This window comes from Somniosus microcephalus, chromosome 8, assembly GCF_052327205.1.
Source record: "Somniosus microcephalus isolate GS21.2 chromosome 8, FLI_Smic_1.0, whole genome shotgun sequence".
Lineage (NCBI taxonomy): Eukaryota > Metazoa > Chordata > Chondrichthyes > Squaliformes > Somniosidae > Somniosus > Somniosus microcephalus.
Window position 1 is genome coordinate 148,848,146 of NC_140994.1, and position 27,960 is coordinate 148,876,105.

At 39.4% G+C, this 27,960-nt stretch overlaps 1 protein-coding gene across 1 annotated transcript in view; it reads left to right on the forward strand.

The window, feature by feature from the left end:
* Positions 1–20,156, forward strand: part of LOC147113862 (protein phosphatase 3 catalytic subunit alpha-like) — a 663,284-nt gene extending 643,128 nt beyond the window's left edge. The window contains exons 15-16 of the mRNA XM_085995237.1: positions 16,603–16,650; positions 18,491–20,156. Of these exons, the coding sequence (XP_085851363.1) occupies positions 16,603–16,650; positions 18,491–18,675 (233 nt within the window). The 3' untranslated portion in view covers positions 18,676–20,156. The remainder of the gene's footprint in view (positions 1–16,602; positions 16,651–18,490) is intronic.
* Positions 20,157–27,960: the final 7,804 nt, after the last annotated feature.

The window sequence follows — 27,960 nt, forward strand, 5'->3', positions numbered from 1 at the left end:
GCAGGACTAAAACCCAACAAGTGGGAGTCCCGCCTCCAACAGCTCCCCATTGACAAAACCCAACCCAAAGCGAGGGAAAGAAATATGGGATTGCGAGACAGAGAAAAGAGTCAGAATGAAAAGTAAAAACATTTTTTAATTTTAACTTTTTGTTTAAATCTCCAGCAATAAACTAGAATCTGAAGGAATGAGAATTCCCACTTGTAAAAGTAAATTTTCAGGGCCAGAGAGGTTGTTTGGCAGTAATTAAGATTTATCACGCTGTTAAAATTTCACTTACACTTATACTTTTTCTGATGTGTTTATGGATAACTGATGGTAAGTACAGCAACTTTGTGCCCTTCATATACTTTAATGCCAAATCTCTCAGTGAGGTAGTGGAGCTTGTGGAGGAGCAGAGCAAATCGGACAGCAACTTTTGGATTTCCGCATTTAACTGCGCATGTGCAGACACCGGAAGTTGCTGTCGATTTACTCCATAATAACGGTGAGCACTGATGGCCCCACTGTTATTTTTAACGCAAAATCCAGGCCATGAGTACGATAGAAACCATCAGTGATTCTAATGCAATCTTCTGAGGTAAGCATAATAGTGGCTTCACAGTGCTACTCCAGCCAATCAAAATAGATACATTGATCTCTCCATAATCTAATTTACTTTGCAACAAAATGAGCGACATTTCCGAGAAGTTTGAGAGAACCTATCACTAAACTACTTGTGTCTATCTGTAACTGAGTCTCTAACAGTTTCCATACTTTGTGTATTAGTAAGGAATTCACCTGAAATGCCATATTGTGTAGACAATTAGAATATAATGGCCCATATTTTCCGATGTCTACGGGTGTGTACGTGCTGTGTACACACTCGTAGGGGCCTCGCAAGTGCCGGTTTCAGGCATGCGAAGCGCATGCGCTGAAAACCGGCACTTCCGATCTGTCAAGAATCCTCTTGACAGATCGGACGCCTGCCCTGGAGAAGGGCCTCTGCGGGCAGAGAGTTCCGCTTTCTGCAGAACCTCCACCCGCTGAAAACTTTAAAAAATCTTATGCCTGATAAAAGCAGGCGTAAGGCCTGCTTTTACCAGCATAAGTGTTTAAAAAAGTTTAAAAAATAATTTTTTTCACTTTTATAATTTAAAAATACTTTAAAAAAGGTAAGTTTATTTTTAGCCCCGTAAAAAACTTTAATTATTTTTTTCAAAAAATTACATTTTTGTTTAAAATATTTAATTTAATGTAATTTTAACTAATTTTAAATACATGATTTAACAAAAATGTATTTAATGTTTTAGTGTGTTTTTTGAGTGACCCCCAATCATACTTTTGACGGAGCTTCGCAGAGAGACCTGTTAAAAGTGTGAAGGGGGATTCCCTTCTTTGATTGGTTCCCCATGGCCCTCGTGATCCCAGGGACGCTTGCGAACTGCCTGCGTCCCTGGGATGCCTGGGCCTCTGCGCGTACCAGGAGAGGCCCAGGAGCGGAAGTGTCTGGACCTACGAAGCCAGCAGGTAAGTTCATAGATTTTTTTCCAGATTAGAGGCATCCGCACACAGGAAGCCTCCGATCGGAAAATCCGGGCCAATGTTGATGGTGCCAGCCATGTATTGCCAAATTATAAATTTTAAAATCAAGGTAAAATAGTACTATAAGGTGGAGGTGATGACACAACTGTACCAGCTGAGAGTGTATATCTTATGTTGCTGAGCTGAGCCAAGGCCTTTGAATCACAGTGGTAATAATAAAATAATCAATGACAGACAGTCTGATTTTATCTATCAAAGTATAGATTACATTGTATCATTTAGACACAGTTTACCCATCGAAAATTTTTGCAGTTGTGTTAATTTATCTTAAAAATGGCAGATACATCAAATCAATTTGAAAAATTTTACTGAAGCACATTTACATTTTACAATTTAGAGTAAAAGTCCAAAGGAATTGGACTATTTTATTTTTATTTGTGTTTTCTTATTTTTCATTGCCCCTCATCTTAATACAATCCTTTCACATTACATCACTTCTCCTCATGATTGAATATGAATGTTGTGGAGAAGCAGAAGGTGCATTAAGGCTTTGCTTGATGATTAAGTGACTGAATGCACTGTGTTGTGTGGCTCTGAGCCAAACACAAGCCAGAAATATTCCAGGTTCTATCCTGATCTGAGTTAGCTAAATGGTGGTGGGGGGACTCGAGTTACCCTGGTGTCCCTAGGCTATGATTGAAAAAATACTGTTTTTTATTGTTACCCAGTCACCTGTGTGTGTGAATGTTGGGTGAACAGTGTTGGGTTTGACAGTGATGTCCTATAGTCAAATAGTTTGGTGACCCTCAATCCCTAGATTTGGGCATAAAAAGTAGCCATTTGGGTGAGGAGGATGAGTAACAGTCTTTAAAAGAGGAGAGAAAGGGACAGAAATTGGAGAGGTAATAGGGTACATTTCATTTGACAGCAGCCCAGTTGTGGGATACCTTACTGAATGGCCCAGTCAAGAACTTACTTCAGTGCTCGATAACTTATATATACACACACATACATATATCTCCTTCTCTACAAAGCATAAACTCACCCTAATACTACTGGCCAGGTAACAGGTAGTTTATTAAAATGACCACTGTCCAATAGTCCTCATTACAAAGTATGTTTTCCTTTGCAAATGAATTTGAAACATTATTATTCATCACAATTTTGGGATCTCGAACTGTGTGATGTGACTGACAATCTGGTAATAGTTACTAAGAGGCAAAAAGGATGAAAGGTTGTAAGGTGACTCTGCTAAGGATATGAAGATTTGTTCAACTCTTAAAAATATTGATATTTTTTCTTTTGGAGTGCTAGGTAATATAATTTAGTGTGATTTAGTCTGACATATAAGAGAGTAATTATATTAGTTATGTAGCATGATGCAGAAACTCCATGCATTGTTATTCTGCTTTATAAAGGAGCATTATTATTGTGAGACACGGTTGTTTTCATTTGTAGACGAGCATACATTACAGTTGACATTGTGTAATGGAGTATTTGTTTTAACTTCAACCAAATAAATTTGAAATGCTATGATCCAGTTTAAGTGTAAAACGCAAGAACAAAGACGGGACATTAATGAGATGCCTGTTCTTTGTCGAGTTACCTTCACATTTTCACTGAGTGTATTCAAATTTATGTATAATGCCAATGATTGAAATTCACAGTAACCAAAACAACAGTTTGGCCTATGAAATCTAAACTCTGTAAAGGTTGCTCAGCTGCCTGTTTTGCTTTATTGACAATCTCAATGTTAAATATCTGCCCTGAGACTCATGTTGTAAAAAAATCTGCATAAGTACACTGTGGGTTGAATTCTGTTTCACAGGTTTTGCATCGGCATATATGCTGACCTGCTGTGCATCACAGTTCTACGAGGTGCTCTTCTCTTGATTCAAACCAGCAGCATGAACAATTTCATACTGCAGAGTAATTTCTTTGTTATTTTCCATTGATTTCTGCTGTGCATTAATGTCAATGTGTTGCAACTTGGGAAGGTGCCAAGAAGAAATTGCTTCACACACCACAGTACAGTTCCTCAGTTCATTTCCTCCCAAATATGAAACAGGATCTGATTTTAGAAAAAACTCTGAAACCTGACCAAGTACAGTACATACAAGTTTAAAATAAAAATATTAAGCAAAAAATGCAACGTCATGTCTTGTGCTCTGGAGGTGACTCACTCCTCGGTACAGTATCACATGGTACGGTAAGATGCCACTATTAAATGGATAGTTAGTTACCACAATAATCTTATCCCTGTCTCCTTCACAATGCTTTTGAGCACAATATGTAATTTTTTAGAGATCCAGTCTCTGTTCACTAAACCACATCATGGCAAATGTAATTAATTTGCAAGATGTGATAAAAGCACATGGAAACCAATAAGCTTGAAGTGACAGAAGGCAAAATATGCTGGATATCTGAAATATAAACAGAAAATGCTGGAAATACTCAGCAGGCCAGGCAGCATCTGTGGAGAGAGAAACAGAGTTAACGTTTCAGGTCAGTGACCTTTCGTCAGTGCAATAATAAAAATATTTCTAACATCTAATAACATTTTGGCAATTCCATTAGCTAATTTGGCCCAATGGGATGATATATAGATGAGTTGTCTTTGTGATGCTTGGAATTGATCTTTCTGAAATCTACATGTTAAATTTTTCCTGTCACAGGCAATAATACTCAAAAGTGCACAGAATGGAGCTTTTAAATCCACAAATATTTTTTTCTATTTCTCATGCAATTTGTGGGTTTGAGTTGATATCACAATTAAACATCTAAATTTGAATTTCTAAACCTTTCCCAATATGGTTTTCCTTTGAGAATGAAGAATTTGTGTGTTACTGACTGCTAGTAATGAGAAAATTGATAAGAGAAAACAATGTATCCAACATTATTTAAATTTTGATAAGAAATGAAATTGATGTAATATATCAATACCCTACAGATTTGATATGCTTTGAGTTAGCAAATGTGATTATCCATTCTTGTGCTCATTCAATTGGGACAGTTAGTAATTTTGCCCTGAATTGAATTATAACAATGCTTTCTGTTTTTCCTCAGTCTTTTGTTAGCAGAAGTATTTGTAAAAGCAATAAGATGAATAAGCAGCACAGCTCATTGGACTTTACAAAAGCTGTTACAGTTTCCTACAAAGAAAATGTAAAACATCGATAGAAAACGTGTATTCTCCAAGAAGAAATAAAGGTTTTACTGGGAGCATATGTTCTTATTTAAACCTATTCTCATTGGACCCTAAGATTTATGAAGGGACCATTCAGTGATAGGATTAAAAATGGAGTGACTAAAATAATAACAACAACTTGTATTTATATAGCACATTTAACACAGTAAAACATCCCAAGGCGCTGCACAGCAGTATTTTAAGACAAAAATTTTGACACCGATCCACATAAGGATAAATTAGGGCAGGTAACCAAAAGCTTGGTCAAAGAGGTAGGTTTTAAGGAGTGTCTTAAAGGAAGAAAGAGAGGTAGTGAGGTGGACAGGTTTAGGCAGGGAATTCCAAAGCTTAGGGCCTAGGCAACAGAAGGCACGGCCACCAAAGGTTGAGCGATTATAATCAGGGATGCTCAAGAGGGCAGAATTAGAGGAGCGCAGATATCTCGGGGGGGGGGGGGTTGGTGGTTAAGGGGCTGAAGGAGATTACAGAGATAGGATGGGGCGAGACCATGGAGAGATTTGAAAACAAGAATAAGAATTTTGAAATCAAGGCGTTGCTTAACTGAGAGCCAATGTAGGTCAGCGAGCACAGGGTTGATGGGCGAACGGGACTTGGTGCGAGTTAGGACACAGGCAGCCGAGTTTTGGATGACCTCAAGTTTACGTAGGGTGGAATGTGGGAGGCCAGCCAGGAGTGCGTTGGAATAGTCAAGTCTAGAGGTAACAAAGGCATGGATGAGGGTTTCAACAGCGGATGAACTGAGGCAAGGGCGGAGACGGGCGATGTTACGGAGGTGGAAATAGGCGGTATTAGTTATGCAGCGGATATGTGGTCAGAAGCTCATTTCAGGGTCAAATATGACACCAAGGTTGCAAACAGTGTGGTTCAGCCTCAGACAGATGTTGCGGAGAGGGATGGAGTCAGTGGCTAGGGAACAGAGTTTGTGGCGGGGACCGAAAACAATGGCTTTGGTCTTTCCAATATTTAATTGGAGAAAATGTTTGCTCATCCAGAACTGTATGTCGGACAAGCAGTCGGTCAATTTAGACACTGTGGAGGGGTCGAGAGAAGAAATAGTGAGGTAGAGCTGGGTGTCGTCAGCGTACATGTGGAAACTGATGCTGTGTTTTTGGATGATGTCGCCAAGGGGCAACATGTTGATGAGAAATAGGAGGGGGCCAAGGATAGATCCTTGGGGGACACCAGAGGTAACGATGCGGGAATATCATCAATATCTAAAGCATACATAGCTCCAGTCTCTCATTTCAGTGAATAAAGTGCATTCTAAAACAGACGTATCAATGGGATTATTGAATTATATTCCTAATTAAACAAAAGTCATATCCATTTGTCTGAATATATTAATATCATATAATCTGATTTATCTTCTTGAAAATAATAAATTTAATACTTGATTAATTAATTTCTGCTAATTATTTATTTTCTGTTTTCACTTCAACTAGATAGGAATGGTCGTCTGCATCTGCAGAGAACTGGCCAACAAAATGTTTACATACAGTACTGATCTAATTAGGATATATTGTAATGTATGGTGCTACAGCTACCACACAACTGAGTTACTCTTTATTGTTTCTATCATAAATGATTTGGAGCATAAAAATAAATATTGATTTTAATACATGTTTTATTATATTAGCTTGATGTTTACTTAACAAAATAGCTTGAAAATGCTTCAACCATTTATGAATATCAATACTGAATTGTCAAAATTGATGAAAGGTGAAATAAATATTAAGACCCCAAAGCTGCACTAAGAGTTAATTTAATTCCCTATTGGGTCTAACTTCATGAGGCCATTGAAGAAGTTATAATAACTTCATCTTTAAGATGCCAGTACCCTTAAAACCGTACTATTTATTGCTTTTCATCATTGATATTTGATCAAAAATTTTGATGAATATGTCCACTCAGAAAGCTGTAAAATTCCACGTGCATCAAGATTTAACTTGCGTAGTGGAACTGTTCAGACTGGGAAAATTAGCTTTTAAAGCAAAGTGGATGCTTAATTTAAGGGCATTGTTAAACTACAGGCACTAGTCTGACACTGATACCTGTATTTTGTGATGTGGAGCTGGCAGAATGGAATTACATTGTCAGTTCCATTCTCGTCTGCCCACCAACAATGGAGATCTATGCATGCACAGAGCTCCACTCTCTGATTAGTTTAATTTTAATGTTTTGAGAGCACGAGCAGGACCATGAGCTCTTTTATATCATTAAAATCATTTACAAGTTAGTTTAAAAATGTTCCCAGGGCATCCAGTGGACCTCCTGGCAACATTTTAAAGTATGAAGTTATATTGGCCCAGAAATTCGGGTCGGGGTCTTCCCGTGGGTGCAAGCCCCCGACCTGCACTTACCTTGCGCGCCGACCGTTGAGCTGTAGGGCCCCATGGAATTCCAATCTGGGGCCTCGTCCAGCTGCCGGCGCACAGTGCTTGTGTATCCCAGGGGCGTAGTTAGTTCGATGCGTCCCCTGGGATCACGTGGGCCATGGGGAGCCAATCGGAGCAGGGAATGCTCCATTCATAAGTCTTGACAGGAACTGCTGTCAAGACTTATAAATACTACGGCCCCAAAATAGCACGAAACCTTCAAATAATTTTTTTTTTAAATCACATTTTTTAAATAAACTATAAATTACATGAAATAACTATTTTAAACAATAATTTAAATTTTTGAAAAAAATAATTTTATATTCTAACGGCTAAAAATAAACTTACCTTGCTTTAAAGTATTTAAAAATAATAAACCTGTGGAAAAAATGTTTTAATTTTAATTAATTCACCACTTACCTTGTAAAAAGCAGGTCTTATGCCTGCTTTTTAAATTTCTAACTTCTGCAGACTTACCCTCACGGAAAAACCTGTCAAAAAAAAACTAAGTTTGATGCGCACGCGCAGCCTCCCCCACGCATGCGTTCGACCTCTGAACCCCTGCTTTCAGAGGAACGGAAGTACCGGTTTCCCGCGCATGTGCAGTGCATGCAGGAAACCGGCACTTCCATCGGGCCTACGGGTGAGTACCCCGTGCATACTCACTCGTGGAGACCCGAATTTCTGGGCCACTGTCTCACACTTCTTGACTTCAGTGCGGTCCACAGCCAGGTACACTGACTCACCTCCGATTTATACTATTGTTTTTGTATCAGTTTGCATTGAAAAGCCCTCGGAGTTGATGCAAAACTAGTAGTTTAATGATATGAGTAACCGGTGACTGGATTCAAGAGATGTTTCTTTATTCAAAATAAACTCAGTTTGTCTTTTTCTGTTCTGAATCAGCATATTATTTTCTGTCATTTACTTTGAATGATCAGAAATGAGAGTAAATAATCCTAACAGATTCTTGAAATATATTGCCTTGTAAAGAATATTTATATTTGATGTGTAATCCCTGATATATTTGTTCAATGTGTGTTGCTACAATATAAGAGAATGATTGGCCTGATAAACAGAACTGTTTTTTATACTGGTCAGTGTTGTTTTCTAGCTGATATTGTTTAATGCATGTTTGTTAATTATAATGCTTTGTTGCACAGATTTTTTTCTAATTAGCTTATGCATGCTTCTATTATTTTTATTAACTTGTTAAACTTTCTTCCCCTCCCTGCTAAGCTGTTTTTTTGTCATAACTGTAATCTTCTCTCCCTTTCTATTTCTCTGAACTGTTTCTCTCTGTTTTTTCTGTGTCACCCCTTCCTTTAGAACAAACAGGTATTCTCTCTTTTCTGCTTCAGTTTGTCACAGTCTCTTGTCTGTCCAGATAACCATTCAGAATCTCCTGTATTATTAGATTTGTAGTTTTCCCCATTTCAATTAGTATTCATCGCACAAAGGGCTGCGTTCCCTCTCATTGGAAGCTTGATGACAAGCAACAAACTGTTGAATCCTTTGGTCACTGGTTCAGTAGCCGCAGACGTGATAAGTTTTGTCTGTTCTTGGCTGGACCACTAGATGGCAACGTTTCACCTCAACCTAATCACACTCTGCAGCCTGCTCTCGGACCTCAGCTGAGCTTGTAAGGTCCTTGGCACAGACTGCAGAGAAGTCAATGGCTCTCTTGTCCAGCCTCCCAGCTGATCATGGAAATGTGATGCTGGAAACACCAAGAAAATAAAACCAGTGAAACACACTGCCCACTCAATTATCAGTGCATAATTCTATTTCATTATTATTTTACACACACTGAAATACAAATATTAAGAGTAACTCCTGATTATTATACTGTAAAATCAGAACATCTTGTAGCAAGGGAGTAAAAAATACAAAAGTTAAAATTAATGATAGTAATTGTTACATTCCTCACACATCTGTGGCTTTACTATACTATTACAAATGATATTTTCATGTAAATTCAGAGTTAGTTAAGTTTACTTGTGTTTGTAGGATTACTCAGTGACTTAATATGAATATGCATCTAATATGTTGTGATTGTATTTATATTTATTTGCAACGTGAAATGTCTATCATTTGATTTTTTTCTCTGTTAAATGCAGTTTGTTACAGAATACAATTGTAGGTACAAAGCTCACTGCAGTACCAGCGATGGCACTGAAATTTGCAGCAGTTAACAATAAAACGCAGAAGTTATTTTGAACTGACTAAAGGCTTATTAAAGGAGGTGATCGCTTGTCATTGAAATGTGCAGAAAGAAATAAGATTACAACTCATACATCAACAAATGTGCCAGGTTTTACTGCAACAAAATGATTTATATTAATTTAAAACAATTTTAATCTGAATGTTCTCATATTGTAGTAATCGACTTTAAATCTGCGTATTTGTTTACCTCACTTGAAAGGTGTGGTTCATGTGAAAAGCCTGGGATGATTGAAAGCTGATACTGAACCGTATTGCGGGTAGCCACGACACAATCATTTGAGATATAATTACATTTCATATTTATTTAGTATTGTTGGGCAAGTGCTGACAGTCAGAAGAGAGGATTCAGTTGTTTCGCCTGAAGGGAGAGTGCAATCATTACAGAGAAGGGAGGTTGCAGCTGCTACACCAACAGAGTGGGTACAATCCTTACATTAGGAGGGAAAGTGTGGTAATTACACCTGGAGGGGGAGGGTACAGTAGTTACACCAACAAATAGAGTATGGCCTTTACACCAGTAGAGAGTACGCTGTATTTACACAAGCAGAGAGTCCAGTACTTCTATCACTGGAGAAGGCTTGGTATTTACTGCAACAAAGAGGATCACATCTCTACACCTGCAGATAAGGTTCAGTAGTTGCACCAAAAGGTTTTGCTGGTTGGCGACGTACCTATGGAGTACGCCGCCGGCATCCGAATAGAATGCAAACTTATCTGATGGGGACCCTCCTTGGCGTATTTGCTGTTTGACGCAGCGTGTGCAGAAACGTACCTGGGATCACGTGGGCCTGGTGCTGCAATCAGCAAACAGAAGGACTCACTCATTTATTATCTCCAAGGAAAAACAAACCCTCATTACTGGAGCCTTTTGGGATAAACATCTATACTTTCAGTTTGGATCTTTTTTAAGCTTATTCTGCACATAGGTGCAAAAAAAATAAATTATTTTATCAATGCAGCAACTCCTTCCTCCAAACTTTTCATGGATGCATAAATACTTTCCATGGGCAAAATTCTAAAATGCTTCAATTTCCGGCCTCATAAGTTTTTGAAATTATTTGCATTTGTCAGGAGGTAACCCTTACGCTGTGGAAACAGGCCCTGCACCTGTTTCCACTAACCGTAAAATGTTTGTATGTAATTGCTGGGCAGTTGGTGGGCAATTGGCCCAACTCTGCACCAGTAATTAGGTTTTCAATGTCGGTGCGGTGTCGGTGCAGATGATCTGTCAAGTCGGAACTTGACAGATCGCAAGTTCTGGATTTAGCGCACATGCAAATCCCAAACTTGTTGTCCATTTCAAAGGCGGTATGACGGCATATTCTAAGTACGGCACCATACCCACCGCAAATTCTGGCCCAAAATATTCAATAGTTACACCAGCAGAGAGGATGTGGTGCCTTCATCAGTAAAGAGAATGCAGTTTTATGCTATTGGCCTGGGTTCAATACTTACACCAGAAGAGCGGTTCAGTACTACAAAACAAAAACTGCAAATGCTGAAAATCGAGAATAAAAACAGAAAATTCTGGCAATATACAACAGGTCAGTCAGTTATGATGTTTTAGCTTTGTAGCCCTCATCAGAATATCAGAAGCAGACAGGAGATTTAGTAATTACACCAGTGGAGAAGGTGTAGTCATTACAACACAATTTAAGGTGCCAAATTTACACTAGCAGTGATTGGGTGGTGCTCACATCAGCAAAGGATGTAGTACTTAAACCAACAGATACTGGGCAGGTTACTGATGTTTAATTCTCATGCCTGATTCACAATTTCTAACAATTGCATAATAATGATCTATAAATATATTTGTAGCAAAATCATATTTGTGTAGTATTACTTGGCAGAAATATTGATGTCTCAAATAAATTTCGGCAGAGAAGTTCTATATAATTAGCTACAAAAATGTTCTTTGCATTAATTGAGATGAAGGGTGATTGAGTTGGTGAATGGAATACTAAATAATATTCTAAGTGGAAAAATAGATGTCTTAGTATGGTGTTAGACATGTATCTTTACATCATTATTTTAAGGAAGAATTGTTCCATTGTTTTATAAAGTTAAAATCTATATAATTAAACAAAGAGAGAGTAATTATTTTTAAATTATCTGATAATATAAAATATTTACTATTATTGTGCTTTTACTGACCATTGAAATCAAGTGATGCCATGATCATTGGATCACAAATTTCAAGAACTGAAGATACTTATTAAAATATGTTCAGCAATTTTTGACTTCACGTCATGTGAATCGGGTGGTTAGAAGTAAAAATGGAAACTGTTAAAGGTACCGTGTCCTTTCTTGCTGTTGAGAAGGACATAAGTATGACGAAGACCAGGGTAATAAATTGGAGAAAAGCCGATTTTGAGGTGCTGAGAATAGAACTTGGGAAAATAAAATGGACAACAATATTGGCAAACAATAATGTAGAACAGCAATGGGAAACATTTAAAATGGTGTTCAACAGAGTCCAGGAAAAATATATTCTGCTAAAAAAACAAGAACAAACTAAACACTAATGAAACACCATGGATGAATAAAGACATAAGGGAAAAATTGAAAGTAAGGAAAGTACATGGAGAGCATGATAAGGGAGAATACAAAGAGATTAGGAGAGAAGACAAACAAAGAATTAGGAAGGTAAAGAGGAACTATGAAATTAAATTATCAAGGAACATAAAACAAAATAGTAAAATATTTTACAGGCATATAAATAAAAAGGAAGATCGGGTTGGGAATAGGGCCACTAAGGCATGGACAGGATAATACCACAGGCAGCAATAGAGAGATGGCAGAAATATTAAGTAATTATTTTGCTTCAGTATTTATCAGGGAGACAGAACAGGTGGACATGACATTGGATGATGAGATTAGAAATGAGATAACTGCATTTAAAATAAAGAGGAGATATATTAAATAAACTAATCAAACTCAAAGAGGATAAAACCCCTGGTCCAGACAGATTACATCCGCACATTTTAAAAGAATCTAGGGAAGAGATAGCAGAGGTACTATTACACATATTTAATAATTCGTTAGAAAAAGTTGTAGTGCCAGAGGACTGGCAGATAGCTAATGTAATACCTATATTTAAGAAGGCAGGTAGAACATGTCCAGGGAACTATAGACCAGTCAGCTTAACATTGGTGGTAGGAAAATAATGGAATCCCTACTAAAGGAGAAAATAGAAGAACATCTAGAAACCAAAAATATAATAATGAATAGTCAGCATGGATTTCAAAAGGGTAAGTCTTGCTTGACCAACCTCATTGAATTTTTTGAAGAGGTAACAGAATAGACAAGGTTAATGCAGTAGATGTAATTTATCTAGATTTTCAAAAGGCCTTCGATAAGGTACCACATAATAGACTAATGAATAAGGTCAGAGAATGTGGAGTTGGGACAAGTAGCAGAATGGATTGCTGGCTGGTTTCAAGACAGAAAGCAGAGAGTAGGGGTAAAGTGTAGCTATTCACAGTGGCAGAGGTGGGTAGTGGTGTTCCACAAGGATCAGTGTTGGAGCCACTGTTCACAATTTATATTAACGATTTAGACTTTGGAATCAAAGACACAATTTCTAAATTTGCGGATGACACCAAATTGAGGGGATAGTCAATACTCAGGAGGACTGCAACAAATTACAGGAATACATTAATAAACTTGCAGAAAGAGCATATAATTGGCAAATGAATTTCAACACAGATAATTGTGAGGTATTACATTTTGGTAAGAAAAATAGGGAGGTCACATATTACTTGGAAAATAAGAATCAAAATGGGGTAGAGGAGCAAAGGGATCTCGGCGTACAAATACACAAATCACTAAAAGTTGCAACACAGGTTAACAAGGCCATAAAAAAGCAAACCAAGCACTAAGGTTTATTTCTAGAGGGATAGAATTGAAAAGTAGGAAAGTTATGCTAAACTAGTATTGAACCTTGGTTAGACCACACTTGGAGTACTGCGTACAGTTCTGGTCTCCATATTATAAAAAGGATATAAAGTCACTGGAGAGGGTATAGAGAAGATTTAGGAGGATGATACCAGAAATGTGAGGGTATACATATGAGGAAAGGATGAACAGGCTTTGTCTCTTTTCTCTTGAAAAGAGAAGGCTGAGGGGTGACCTAACAGAGGTCTTTAAAATTATGAAAGGTTTTGCTAGAGTAGATAGAGTGTTTCCACTTGTGGGGGGAAGAACAAAACTAGAGGCCATCAATATAAGATAGTCACCAATAAATCAAATAGGGAATTCAGAAGAGACTTCTTTACCCAAAGAGTGGTGAGAATGTGGAACTCGCTACCACAGGGAGTGGTTGAGGCAAATAGTATAGTTGCATTTAAGGGGAGGCTAGATAAGCATTTGAGGGAGAAGGGAATAGAGGGTTATGCTGATAGAGTTCGATGAAGAAAGACAGGGGGAGGTTCGAGTGGAGCATAAACGCCGGCATGGACTGGTTGGGCCGAATGGCTTTTTTCTGTGCTGCATATCCTATGTAATCCTATGTTCTAGAAATCTCATATCCATTGTAAACAGCTAGGATGGCAAAGTTTTTATTTGGCAACATTACTTGCTAATGAGATGAAAACTCAAAAAGTCGGCCAGCAGGGAAGGAGCCAAATCCTCTATTTATGATGACATGGAAACTTTCAAACAAAACTAATGCTTGCAATATATTAATAGAGTTACACTCATGACTTATTGCTTCTGTTAACCAACTGCAGTTTTTACCATCATCAAGATTCATCTAAGTCCCTCCTCCAGGATAAAAACTGCTGAATATTTTTTTCTTCATGATAGTGCCACTAATTGCAGTTCAAGGATACTTGAATTATTTTACCTCCGGCCCACAATTGATCATAGCAACAAAAACAAAGGTAGTGATAACTGAACATGAAGGGCAAATGCTAAGGTACTGCTACATGCTTCTCAGCCAGGCCCTGGAAGCTATTTTCTAACCACAGTATACCTTTCAATGTAAATGGGGAGATGCTAAGGATAGAAGATGCTATCCATTTATAATAGATATATACTATTTCTTTTACCATGGAATAAGGTATTGGAGGTGATATTTTTATGACATACGGGCCTAGAAATTCAGTTGTTAGTGCCAGCCGCTAGCGCCTTAGGAGGAGGAGAAGTGGGGCGCTAAGTGGCTAGCACCCGGGCGCGGCGCGATCTGCGCCTCTCGCGAACTTCACTCAAGATTTCGCGGCGGCATTAAACCGCAGCGCCCGCTCAGCTGCGCGCGCAGATTGTGACATCATTTCATGGTGCAACGCCCTTGGCGCACCCCGAACCGGAACTTCAGTGGCGCCGCCCTTCTTTGCGCCTGGCGTCCCCAGCGACTGGTAGAGGGGAACGGTTCCCTGTCGCTGCGGGGCATGGGGGGCGCTATTTAAAGGGGACTCCTCCTGCATTATAAGTGGCAGCCATTTTGTGCCAATCCTTCTGCGTGAGAGACGGATATTTGGAGAGAGACAAAGGCAGAGAGCTTTCTGCTTTGACTCAGTGCTCGCACAGGTACTTCTGGCTTCAGGCCAGAGCTTTGCACTTGGATTTAACTTTCAGTGCCATAGCCTTGAGTTGCCACATATAATGGGGGCTGCAATGGGTGGAAACGTTGGCTTTCTGCATTGCATTCAAAGAGATCAGAGACGCCGTGAGAGAGTGCCAGTCATGGCCAGACGGAGAAGGGCCAACAGGCGTCGGCACAGGAGGCCTTACCCACCCAGGGTATACCACCAGCAGTTCTCATATCTGAACATGTCTGAGGAGCAGTGCGTTCGGAGGCTGCGATTGAGAAGGGAGGTGGTCACTGAGATCTGCCACCTGCTTCGCAGAGATCTGCAGCCACAGCTGAGGAGCAGGACGTCTCTGTCGGTGGCAGTGAAGGTGACGGTGGCTCTCAACTTCTATGCCACCGGCTCCTTCCAATCCGCTACTGGGGACATTGCCAACATCTCCCAGTTCGCGGTACATTGCTGCATCCGCCAGGTGAACAATGCCCTTTTCAGAAGGAGACGTCAGTACATCTCCTTCCCCATGACCCTGGACAAGCAGCAAGAGCGTGCAATGGGATTTGGAAGAATAGCGGGCTTCCCCATGGTCCAGGGCGTAGAACTGATGAACCAGCAATGGTCAGGCCTTGCTTCAGGGCTGCAGTGTGCAGGGCATGGCAGCCAAACAATTCGACCCTCCCCCTTTAAGAGCTGACCAGCGCCAGCATGTCTGCCTTCATTCAGAAACTCGCCGCACCTGCGCTGCGCCCGCCCTCGGTATTAGCGCCTCGGCACGCTGACTTAGCACCTTATGATAGTTGTGCATCGCCTGCTTTAGCACAGCAACAACCTCTTGGGGCGATGCAACTGAATATCGGCGAAGGTGGCGCTAAGTTGCGCCGGGCGCTAAATTTAGCGAGCGCCCCAAACGTGGCTATACTGAATTTCTAGGCCATGGTGTTTGCAGATCAAGGCATAGGATACAGTACAATATGAAATTTAAGTTCTGCATCAGAGCTTATGCTTGAGGGAATGCATTACACTTATAATATAAAATTAATAATATGAGTATGAATTCTACAGAATGTGGAAAATTTATAGGGGTATCAAAAGATAAGATTTGGTATTAATTTTTCAATTATCAACTTTCAATATTACTTACCTCCGAGAAGACTATAACTGGCAAATACTCCACATGATAACCAACATGATGTGTTTCCTCAAAAATAGATATATATATATATATATCTATATATATATGTGCATGTGTATGTGTCGTCAGAAAAAACTAATATAATTACAATGATTATACCTGTTTAAACTCTGGAAAATACAAGTATTGAATCTCAATAATGTCTGGTTTTACAGTATATATATTCAATACATGCAAATGAACTTTACATTTTATATCTATAGTCAACCAATCCTTCTTCCCTATGAACTGCCTAAAGGTCATTTTATATTGTTGTTTCATAATACCATGCAAGCCTGAAGTTATCCATTCTGTGATAATAAATTAAATTTTCATATCATTTAATCTGCTCATTGATTTTGTCCATATCCCTTTATAAGCGCAAGAATTTGGCTATATTTTTGTTGAAACTATATTAATGCTTTCTTTTGAGTGTATTGTATATACAATTGCCACTCCCACATTGTGCTCAGTGGGGCTTCCTGTTTTCAACATGTTGGATGTTTACTGCACTGAAAACCCACTCAATTTTCTCATTCATTTTGCATGCAACCCTCCTCTTCTCTTCAGCTACTGTTGAGGCTATTGAGGCCATTGAGGGTGTTGAAACTCATGAAGGTAATATGGGGCATTTGCTCACTGTATTTGGTGTGATAGACTTTAGTGATGTTATTTTATTTCACATATATTCTTCAGGTTCTGTAACAACAGCCATGGGCGTAAATAGGCTTCTTAATTGATGAATTTGCAACTTGCCAATACATGTTTAGTATGTTTAGTATGTTTGGCAACTTGCCATTACAGCACGGTGGCATAGTGGTTAGCACTGTTGCCTCACAGCGCGAGGGACCCGGGTTCAAATCCGGCCTCGGGTGACTGTCTGTGTGGAGTTTGCACATTCTCCCCATGTTTGCGTGGGTTTCCTCCGGGTGCTCCGGTTTCCTCCCACAGTCCAAAGATGTGCGGGTTAGGTTGATTGGCCATGATAAAAAAAAAAATGTTAATAAAAAATTGACCCTTAGTGTTAGGGGGGATTAAATACGTGGTGTTACGGGGATAGGGCTTGGGTGGGATGGCTGTCGGTGTAGGGACCGGGTGTTAGGGTTTGGATGATCAGCCATGATCTCGTTGAATGGCGGAGCAGGCTCGAAGGGCCGAATGGCCTACTCCTGCTCCTATCTTCTATGTTTCTATATGTTTCTATAATTCACCTCCTGTTGAAAAAGTAGGATAGTGGATTGTTTTCACTTTGCCATATTTACGCCTATGAAAGTAGAAAGTGGGCTACGTGCCATAACCATAACTTGCGCTGCAGCGTTAACAAACTCCATCATTTTTGTGTCTTGATCCTTTCCATTATTTAGCTGCAGTTGCACAGTTTGTTCTTGTTGACTTTTAAATTTAACAGCACAGCGCTGCGAAATACAGCTGACCAATTTGTACAGGTAGTCAAGTGTTCTTCTCTAAATATATGTTTGCAATACACAAGAGCAAAAACAACAACTGTTGACTAAGTGGTTGTCTGGTGACTGGTGATGTTTATTGTACAGAGGAACAGCAGTGCTCCTCAAACCCTTGCAGGTTGCAAGAGTTTGTTTACTTTTGGTTTTAATTTCCTTTTGAAGGTCTTGTAATTTTTCCATGTCTTATGACATTAACCTTTGACTGTCCCCATGGAGATTTACTTCTTTATTTTACAATGATCCTAAATAGTATATTTTTTTTAAATCACCTGTTTCTTAGACAAAAAGTTCTCGGGGCAGACAAAGTGTTCTGTCATGTTTCATATGTAGGACTTTAGTCTGCATCCAATCACTAACTAAAACATTACAAAGTTACAGAAGAATGCAGCAGTGACCTCTATGCTACAATAGATATTTGTGCCAGTTCGTTATGTTTTAGTTTCTCTGTGGATAACAGTAACGTACTGTGATGTTTTTATACCTCTTGTTAACATCCATGCAGAAGAAATATCACGGATAGCTGGAAACAATGTCTGTGTAAGGAAAAGTCTTCAGCTGATGGTATTTAGTAAAGAAAATTCATTGTTAATACTTGCTTATGAAGCAAATATGTAGTAAGTCACTGAATCAACTGATACAAATTAAAGTGATTGTTACTGAGTTGCAAAACAAAATATAAGATAAATGCAATTAAAAGGTAAATTCTTTATAGATTTAGCGGTTGAATTTCCACAGGGCTGTGCTGAACATCCGCTGTAATTTCAGCGGAAGATCTGCAAAAACCCCAGAGAATCAGAGTTTCCATGGCAATCAGGAGACCCCCTGCAGAAATTCAATCCCAAATTTACTTCAGGCAAAGTGAAACTAAATATTGATCAGACAAGACTTTTATTTTTTAACATATATGTGGTGGAAAAATACAATCAAGAGGTTAATTATTTTTCTTCTTTTTCTGTTTACTTCTTAACCTACTCAAAACAATAATCCAATTCTAGCCATCCGAGGATTTACACCTCAGCATAAAATCAGTAGTTTTGAAGAAGCAAAAGGCCTGGACCGTATCAATGAGAGGATGCCTCCTCGAAGAGATGGAGTGTCCAATTCTGGCAGTGTTCATTCAACTGGGAAAATGAATGTGTCCGAGTCTAATGGGACAGATGACAACAGCAACATCCAGTGACCTGCTTTTAAGACTCTAACAGCTCTGCAGTTGTACTGTGTCAACTGTTTGGTGTTCCAGCCTCTGATATCCAAGACAGTGTACTGCTCACTCAGAGCAATGTGTTTGAATAAATTTATAAAAGAAAACACAAACCCCATAACTTCCACACAGAAAATTAGTGTTAGAAAGCTGGAAACCTTAGCCATCTTGTTTAGAGGGACTGCCATCAGTGCTTATAGACAAGGTGAGACTCAATGCAGGTTATGTATTAAAGCGTGGTCTGAGGCTGTTCAGTTGTTTACTTGTTTTCCCTAATGAAAGCAAGGGTAGACATTTACAAAGATCTCTTGTAAACTTGGGTAAATTGTTTCACATTGATACATCCAATGGTGCATTTGAGAAGTAGCACCAAACATTTCAAAACTGTTAAAAGTAAAAATGTTTCATGCATAAATATAGTTATATGATTAATATAACTTAATTTAAAATAAAAGTTTTGCTACTAGTATTGAAATTCTGGAATTATATAAGTCTTAGAAAAACAAATTTGAAGTTGCAAAATGTTTCAAATGCCAAATACCAGATGATTCTGTTTTGTATAAAACTCCCCCCGCCCGAATTTTGCGTATTTGGATGCTATCAGGTCTGTTTGATGGTAACCTACTATCCGATCATGTTGCTTGTAACTGAAATCTAAATTACTGGTATTTATCTTTTTGTTGCTAAGTTCTGACATAAAATAACTAGGTTTTGCTTGTCACTTGCCTGTAATGAACAGTTACAAATGGCACAGTATTTTTTGTAAAGTAATTAACGTGCACCACTATAGTGCCAGAATAGGATTTGTACAGCATCTATAGAATGCATCTATGCATGTGGTTAAGTTTCTTAACAATATGTGGAGCTATATTTGTGCTGTGTTAAAAAATCTGGCTGTGTTGTATTCTTACTTGCTTTCTCTCTGCAGAATTGGTAAAGCTTTTGAGTTATCGCAATTGGTGTACAAACATTGAAGTTACTTTGACAGTTGAAATTATTTGTATTTTTTAAGTTCTCTGTATGTAAAGGAGTGGCTGATAGCACGAATGAGCATATTCAGTGAAACGTTGATTAGTCCAAAGCAACATGTTTGGCTGCCAATGCATGATAGCATGGGTATCAAAACTGTTAAATTAATTAAGGCACAGTGTGGTGCCTCACTAAAAGTTAAAGTTAAGCATACTATCCATTTTCTTCCACTCTTTGTTGACTCTTGTTTTGTCAAAGCGTGAAAACTTTTTGAAGATTTTCATGGATCTGATCTTGTAATTCCTCTTGTAATTTTCTCATCTGGAACCGAGGCTTCACATTTAACTTGTTATTTGAAACACTGACATTGTAAGCATGCCCTCTGGAAACTCAGAAACACTTTTTTTACTATTCAATAAAATGTGCATGAACCCATCAATTTCTTGAAGATACTGTTTTATAAAATCATGAATAAAATTTTACTAACTGTTGCAATAGTAAGTAGGCAATTATGATTACAAAAGTAAACACTATATATTACATACCCATCTGTTAAGTTAAAGGATCAATCACACTAATAGGTGTAGTCAACAGACCACCTAATAGTGGAAAGGAGGTGGGGGAAGAAATATGCAGACAAATTAGGGAAATGAGTAAAAAACATAGAATAATAATCATGGGAGATTTCACCTACTCCGATATTAATTGGACAGAAGAGGTAGGTAAAGGGGATACGGAAATGGAGTTCCTACAATGTGTACAGGACTCCTAACCCAATATGTAAAAAGCCCAACAAGGGAGGATTTGCTATTGGATCTAGTAATGGGTAATGAACCAGAGAAGTAAAAGTAGGGGAACATCTAGGCAATATTGACCACATTATAATACACTTTAAGAGGATAATTGAGAAGGACATAATTATGACAAAAACCAGGGTAATAGATTGGAAAAAAGCTGATTTTCAAGGGCTGAGAATAGAACTTGAGAAAATAAAATGGGTAACAATATTGGCAAACAATGATGTAGAACAGCAATGGGAAACATTTAAAATGGTGTTCAACAGAGTGCAGGATGTAGAACAGCAATGGGAAACATTTAAAATGGTGTTCAACAGAGTGCAGGAACAATATATTCCGCTAAAAGGAAAGAACACATTAAACACTAATGAGATTCCATGGATGAATAAAGCCATAAGGGAACAATTGAGGGTAAGGAAAGAGGCATACATTAAGTACATAGACAGCAGGGGAGCGCATGATAAGGGAGAATACAAAGAGATTAGGAGAGAAGTAAAAAAAAAATTAGGAAGTCAAAGAGGAACTATGAAATTAAATTACCAAGGAACATAAAACAAAATAGTAAACTATTTTACAGGCACATCAATAAAAAAGGAAGGTTGGGATAGGAATGGGGCTATTAAGGGATAGACAGGATACTACCACATGAAACAATAGAGAGATGGCAGAAATATTAAATAATTATTTTGCTTCAATATTTACCAGGGAGATAGAACAGGTGGACATGACATCGGATGATGAGATTAGTAATGAGATAAGTGCATTTAAAATAAAAAGAGGGGATATATTAAATAAACTAATCAAACTCAAAGAGGATAAAACCCCTGGTCCGAATGGATTGCATCCATGCATTTTAAAATAATCTAGGGAAGAGATAGCAGAGGCATTACTACACATATCTAACAATTCGTTAAAAGACAGTGTACTGCCAGAGGACTGGCAGATAGCTAACGTAATACCTATATTTAAGAAGGGGGATAGAACATGTCTAGGGAAATATAGACCAGTCAGCTTAACATCATTGGTAGGAAAAAATAATGGAATCCCTACTAAAGGAGAAAATAGAAGAACATCTAGAAACCAAAAGCATAGTAATGAATAGTTAGCATAGATTTCAAAAGGGAAAGTCTTGCTTGACTAACCTCATTGAATTTTTTGAAGAGGTAACAGAGAGAGTAGACAATGGTAACACAATGGATGTAATTTATCTAGATTTTCAAAAGGGCTTCGATAAGGTACCCCATAATAGACTGATGAACATGGTCAGAGAATGCGGAGTCAGGGGACAAGTTTTTTTTTAATTTGTTTATGGGATGTGGGCATCGTTGGCAAGGCCAGCATTTATTGCCCATCCCTAATTGCCCTTGAGAAGGTGGTGGTAGGAGGAATAGGGAGGTCACTTATTACTTGGAGGGTGCGAGTCTAGGTGGGGTAGAGGAACAAAGGGATCTCACAGTACAAATACACAAATCACTAAAAGTTGTGACACAGGTTAGCAAGGCCATAAAAAAAGCAAATCAAGCACTAGGGTTTATTTCTAGAGGTATAGAATTAAAAAGTAGGGAAGTTATGCTAAACCTGTATCGAACCTTGGTTAGACCACACTTCGAGTACTGCATACAGTTCTGGTCACCATATTATAAAAAGGATATAGAGGCACTGGCGAGGGTGCAGAAGATTTACAAGGATGATAGCAGAAATGCGAGGGTATACATATCAGGAAAGGATGAACAAGCTGCGTCTCTTTTGTAAAAAGGCTGAGGGGTAACTTAATAGAGGTCTTTAAAATTATGAAAGGTTTTGATAGAGTAGATAGAGGGTTTCCACTTGTGGGGAAGAGCAAAACTAGAGGCCATCATAGAAGATAGTCACCAATAAATCAAATAGGGAATTGAGGAGAAACTTCTTTACCCAAAGAGTGGTGAGAATGTGGAACTCGCTACCACAGGGAGTGGTCGAAGCAAAAAGTATAGATGCATTTAAGGGGACACTAGACAAGCATATGAGGGAGAAGGAAATAGACGGCTATGCTGATAGATTTAGATGAGGAAAGACGGAGGTTTGAGTGGAGCATAAACGCCGGCATAGACTGCTTGGGTCGAATGGCCTTGTCTGTACCGTATATCCTATGTAATTCACTGAATGTTAGAATACTGTAGAATGCTCAACCTGTCATTAGAAAGCTTCAGTAATCACACAATTCCATTCAGTAACACAAAAGGGAAAGTGGTTAAAAGGATTCAAATTGCAATTCCTAGTTGGAGAGCAATGCCAACATGGTTTCCTAATAAAAAGAAATTGTTAATGGATATATGACAAGATGCTTACAACTTGAGTGCTTCTGTCACTAAGCTTTCTAATCTGCTTTGTTATTTTGCAGGGTGCTTGCATTATGTATTATTTAAATTCATGCCTCACTACAAGATGCAGCACTATAATTTGAACTCAGTGAGCAGACAATGACAGTGCTGTGCTTAGTTCTTGTAATGGTATGAAAACCCCTCAAATGCTCACTGTTCTCATTTTGCATATTTATAACTTCATCTGCGTACCTGATTCTATTGGTGCAGCACTCTATATCAATTATTTTAGTATTTAACTTTACCATGCCCCAAAACAATCACTAGTGTGGAAAACCTTAATATATGTTTGTCATTCATATTTTGTGTTACAGTTTGGGAATTTAAATAGTTAACACCAAGAAAATTGTACACAATTCATTACATTCCATTAACAAAAGGAAAAGGATTTGTGTATGATTGTGAACAATTCCCTGAAAGTATCTAATCAACCTGAACTTGCGATTAACAAGGTTAATAAGCACAGGATTCATCCTACATCTATTTTGGTTATCAATTGAAACAGTGCACAACTCATTGCGAAGACCACATTTTGGATCTTGAGTTCAATTTTGGGCATCCCTCCTTTAAAAGGACAATGGTGCATTGAAAGGGTTCAGAAAAAGAAGTATTTTCACCAGTTGTAGATATATGGAATAGAAAAATATTACAGTGGAACCAATAGTGAATTATTACTTTCCACAAAAAATGATCAGAAATGAATCTTCAATAATCCTCCAGGTTTCCACTTATTAAGAAAAGTGCTGCCTGTACCAGCTGTCTACCATCAGATCTTTCGAGATTTTCGATTTCATACATAGCCATTAACAAACTGCCTGAGGGAGGACAGGAAATGTGACTAAGTTAAAATGAAATGGAAGAATATTATCTTAAAACTGGATTTTAATCAGCTGATTTTGTACACGATAAAATATATTGCAATGAATGGAAGTCACTTTTATACAGGAAAAGCAGCATTTTAATCTCTAAAATGAGTCTATGTTATTTTGGAAGCAGTGATTCGTCTTTTAGAGTCTCATCATCTGTATGTCATGTCAAATTTGAAAACAAATTCTGATTTTTATTATTTTGCTAAATTCTATTGATTCATTTTGTGTGTTTTTTTAAAAGCTAGTCATAATTCATTGTAACTGTTTTACTTTTAAAGCAGTCTTGAAGCTGACATTCTCAATTAATAAAGCATGTTGTTAACATTTGCTGGAATGTCATTTCTGGGGAATGGTATGTTTTTCCACCTTTTCATCCATCTTGCTTCCAGGTCAAAGCCATGATGCAAAGTAACTATCTACTATACAACCCCAGTAATGCACATTAATGCAACCTTACAAGACCATCCTTTCTTGTGTCAATTTAATGTTTTCCATTTCCCACACCAAAAATTCATGTATTTTTTTTTCTCAAAAGTGCCAAATTTAGTATTGTAGACTCACGCCCAATAGGAAGTGCGTCAAAACTTCCCAAACTCATTTCAAATGGGACCTTAGAACACAAAGGAAACACCATGGCACACAACAACTTACCTGTGCACTACAATTATCCACGGACTTTGAACTCTAACACTGGACACAGTGGGTGCTGAAAAAGTACACATGAAAACCAGAATACAAACTTCAGACCCTATACCTATAGTTGTATTTGCAACTTTTCATTGGAGATGTTTTAAATTGTCAGTTACTAGGAGAAAGTTTGATCCATGATATGGGAAATTCCTTTATTGCTGTTAACAATTCACATTATGTAACAGTTTTGGTTATATCTGTTTTGCATACAGATAAACCAAGGAATTGTTTTTTTTTCAGTGTTTGCTTACTACTGAGCATTTATATTCAACTTAAATAGCTGCCAGTGTCACACACACAATACACAACCAAACTAGAAATTGGGATTTGTTTAAATGGTGCATAGAGTCTGAATACTTTGTCACCCATGCCCACAGCAGAGATCATGCATCGACAATGAACGATTTGGAGAGTAGAAAACGGTGTTAGGATACGTGGGATTTTACAGCAATTTCATATGATTGTCCCTGCTTGATTGATGTTCTCAATAAGTCAACACTATAGCCTAGAAATTGGATCTCGCCCAAAAATGGGTGTCGAGGGGACTGGGCACGCACCCGACTAGTTAAGGTCAATTCAAGCAGCACGCAATATTGGTGGTGCCAGCAACTCTTAGAGGGGAGATGCAATCTACTGCATAGAACAAGGAACAACTTGCTGAGCAAATGGCTGAGGTCAGAAGTGAACGGACACCAAGGTTCTCTGATGTTGCACTGAATTCCTTGGTGCTGGCAGTGGAGACAGAGGGACATCTTTTTCCCCCAGAGGGTAAGGAAGCTCTCCAGGCTTCAACTGAGGAAACAATGGAAAGAGATTGCTGAGTACATCACTGCCAGGCGCATTGCATCAAGAACATGGCTGCAATGCTGGAAAAAAAATCAGTGATCTAACTAGAGTTATTCAGGTAAGAAGACTATACTCATACATTCTGATCACAGATGCACAACTCACAGCCTAATTACTTACAGCACTGACAACATTCACAATATTGCCCTCCCCCACTACGCTTCATTCTCCTACAATCACTGCAACACAACATTAAACCTCCTACTTCTCATACTCACACAGCACGATTACAACCCTCACTTACCTATAGCTCACATCTCACACACAGACTATCAGCTATTGTACCATGATAGCTACATTCTCCAACCACCTCACAAAACTCTCACTAACATACTTGCCCTCTTTCTAGCAGGAGAAGGTTGCACACAGCAGCAAGCAACAGACTGGCACCGGAGGAGAAAGAGCCCACCTACACACCCTCTCTCCCTTGAAGAGAGTGGACTGGCCATCATGGGAAGGGGAAGAGCAGAGATCCCATGGCCATTGGCGACACTGGAGGAGATGGCTTGCAGGGTTTCTTTATACCTAATCCTTTTTGTCTCTTCAGACTGCTCCCTCACCCCACACAGTCTGCATGACAAGCTGCAGATGTTTTCAACACCCACTTCTTTCTCTGCTGTTCCTCACACCACAAGCTAACCCTTGTCCCCCTCTTTCATTTCAGTTGCTGAGAATGTTGCGCCCTCAGCCAGTGGAGAAAGAGGAGCCCAGCATGCCTGAAGAAGTACCGTCACTTGATCTGACTATTACCAGTAGCAGCTCAGATAGTGACACCATGCAGACTTTAGAGGCTAGGTTAGAGGTATCTGCATGTGGTGACTCACCGGGCACAAGTGTGGAAGACCTAGATCAGGGGGATAGAACGCCACAGGTGTCAGCTCATTGGAAGGCAAAGTCACATACTAGTTCTGCTACAGAGGACTCGGATGCAGACTTCGAGGGTGCAGGCTACTGAAGACAGCTTATTGACATACACTGGGAAATGCTAGGTGCATTGGGCAGCCTGCCAGAGAGCTTGTGCAAAATGTTGTGAAGCCTGGAGGAGCCCAACTCCAACTTGTCTCAAGACTTTGCACAGAGCATGTCATGGAAGCTCTACTGGCATGGAAGCTCAGACAGCTGTCAGCTTGGCTCTGGGTGTCACTGTTCAACGGCCCAGCTGAGCCCGAGGAGTGCTGAGGCGCTACCCCAGGAGAGTGGCCTTGGCTCCATGGGTGAGGCACCTGCTGTCCTCTCTCAGGATGACAGCGTGCCTGCTCCCCCGACAGACACTCGGCCAGTACACTTGCTGGTGCCACTCGGCCAACCAGCCCCTTCTGCTGCAGATCACGGCGAGATGCTGCAATCTGCAGCCGGGCCCACTTGTCCCAGAGCTGCTCAAGATCATCCTCCAAGGCCCTCTGACATGTCCACAATGGAAGCTCTGCAGGCTTCAGCTTCCCACGCTGTAGCCATTGGGGAAACACTTCACAGGAGCACCAGGATTGGAAAGCGAGCACACAAAACTTGCACAACAGCGATGTCATTTTTTTTTATCACTGCTGACATATGTTTGATAAATTTGTTCTTTGTTCTGCACTTGGTGTTGGTGTTTGTCTTTGTAGTGAAGTGAGGGCAAGGCCCAGAGGACTGGCGCAGGATGAGTCATGACTGCTGCTAGGATAGCGGGAAAAGACCTGCATACGCTGTACACTGAGGGAGTTGGATATCTTTCGATTGATAAAGATGCCAGGCTGGTGATAAGGCCGCACGCAAGGCAATGGGCCGGATCCTGCTGGAAAAATAATGGCGTGTTAACAACGCACAGCATTATTAATGTGCAAATTGGCCAGCAAATTCAGAGGATCAAGAGAAACCCTGTGAGTTGCAAATCTCCAGAATTTGCTAGTCAATGTACATCGCTCTGCCATTTGCTTCACACAAACAACATCTCACCTTTAGCCTTCCCATCATTTTTAAGAACTTGCTGGATTTGCACATTAATTGCCTATTTTGTCTCTTTTTTCGCTCTCTCTTAATCCAATTTTTTTTTCTCTTTCTGTACCTGATTTGACTCTAATTCACCACCTTCACTGTCATTCCTCTGTTTCCTGCTTAATCCTAAAATTTCATTGGTTAAGGAGATAACACTGTTGGTCCTGCCATTCGCTAAGGTCCCAGATGGCTCGTTGCCCTTGTAACATTGTTATAAGGTCACACTTCCAGCAAGTTACGGTGCAAAAAGATTTTGAGCTGATGGGTACAGGAAAAAGTCCAATTGACGGCATTTGCAGCACGATGACCCGCTCCAGCAAGATCCAGCCCAATGTGTGTGCAGTCAATGGCACCCTGCATCCTGGGAAAGCCTGCCATGCATGTAAAACCTGGCGCTCTCTCGTCCTAAGGGGATGTTAGTGTTTCTCCTTGCTTAGGGAGCCTCCTTGCTATTTCGGGATACTGCGAACAGTGAGATGTTGCTGATGTCACCTGTTGCAGACTGAAAGGAATCCGTGACATAAAAGATGAGGATGATGGTGACCTTGAAAGTCACAGGCGGTGCTGTCCATGCCATGGTTTGAGGCTCGAGTTGTGGCTGCAGCAGCTGACATAGCTTGGAGATAACTTTCTTGGTGAAGTGAAGGCACCTCACACATTGGGCCGGATATTCCGATCCCTACGGGTGGGTACGCGCTGTGCACCCACCCGTAGGGACATTGGAAATTCCAGTTTCAGGCATGCACAGTGCATGCACTG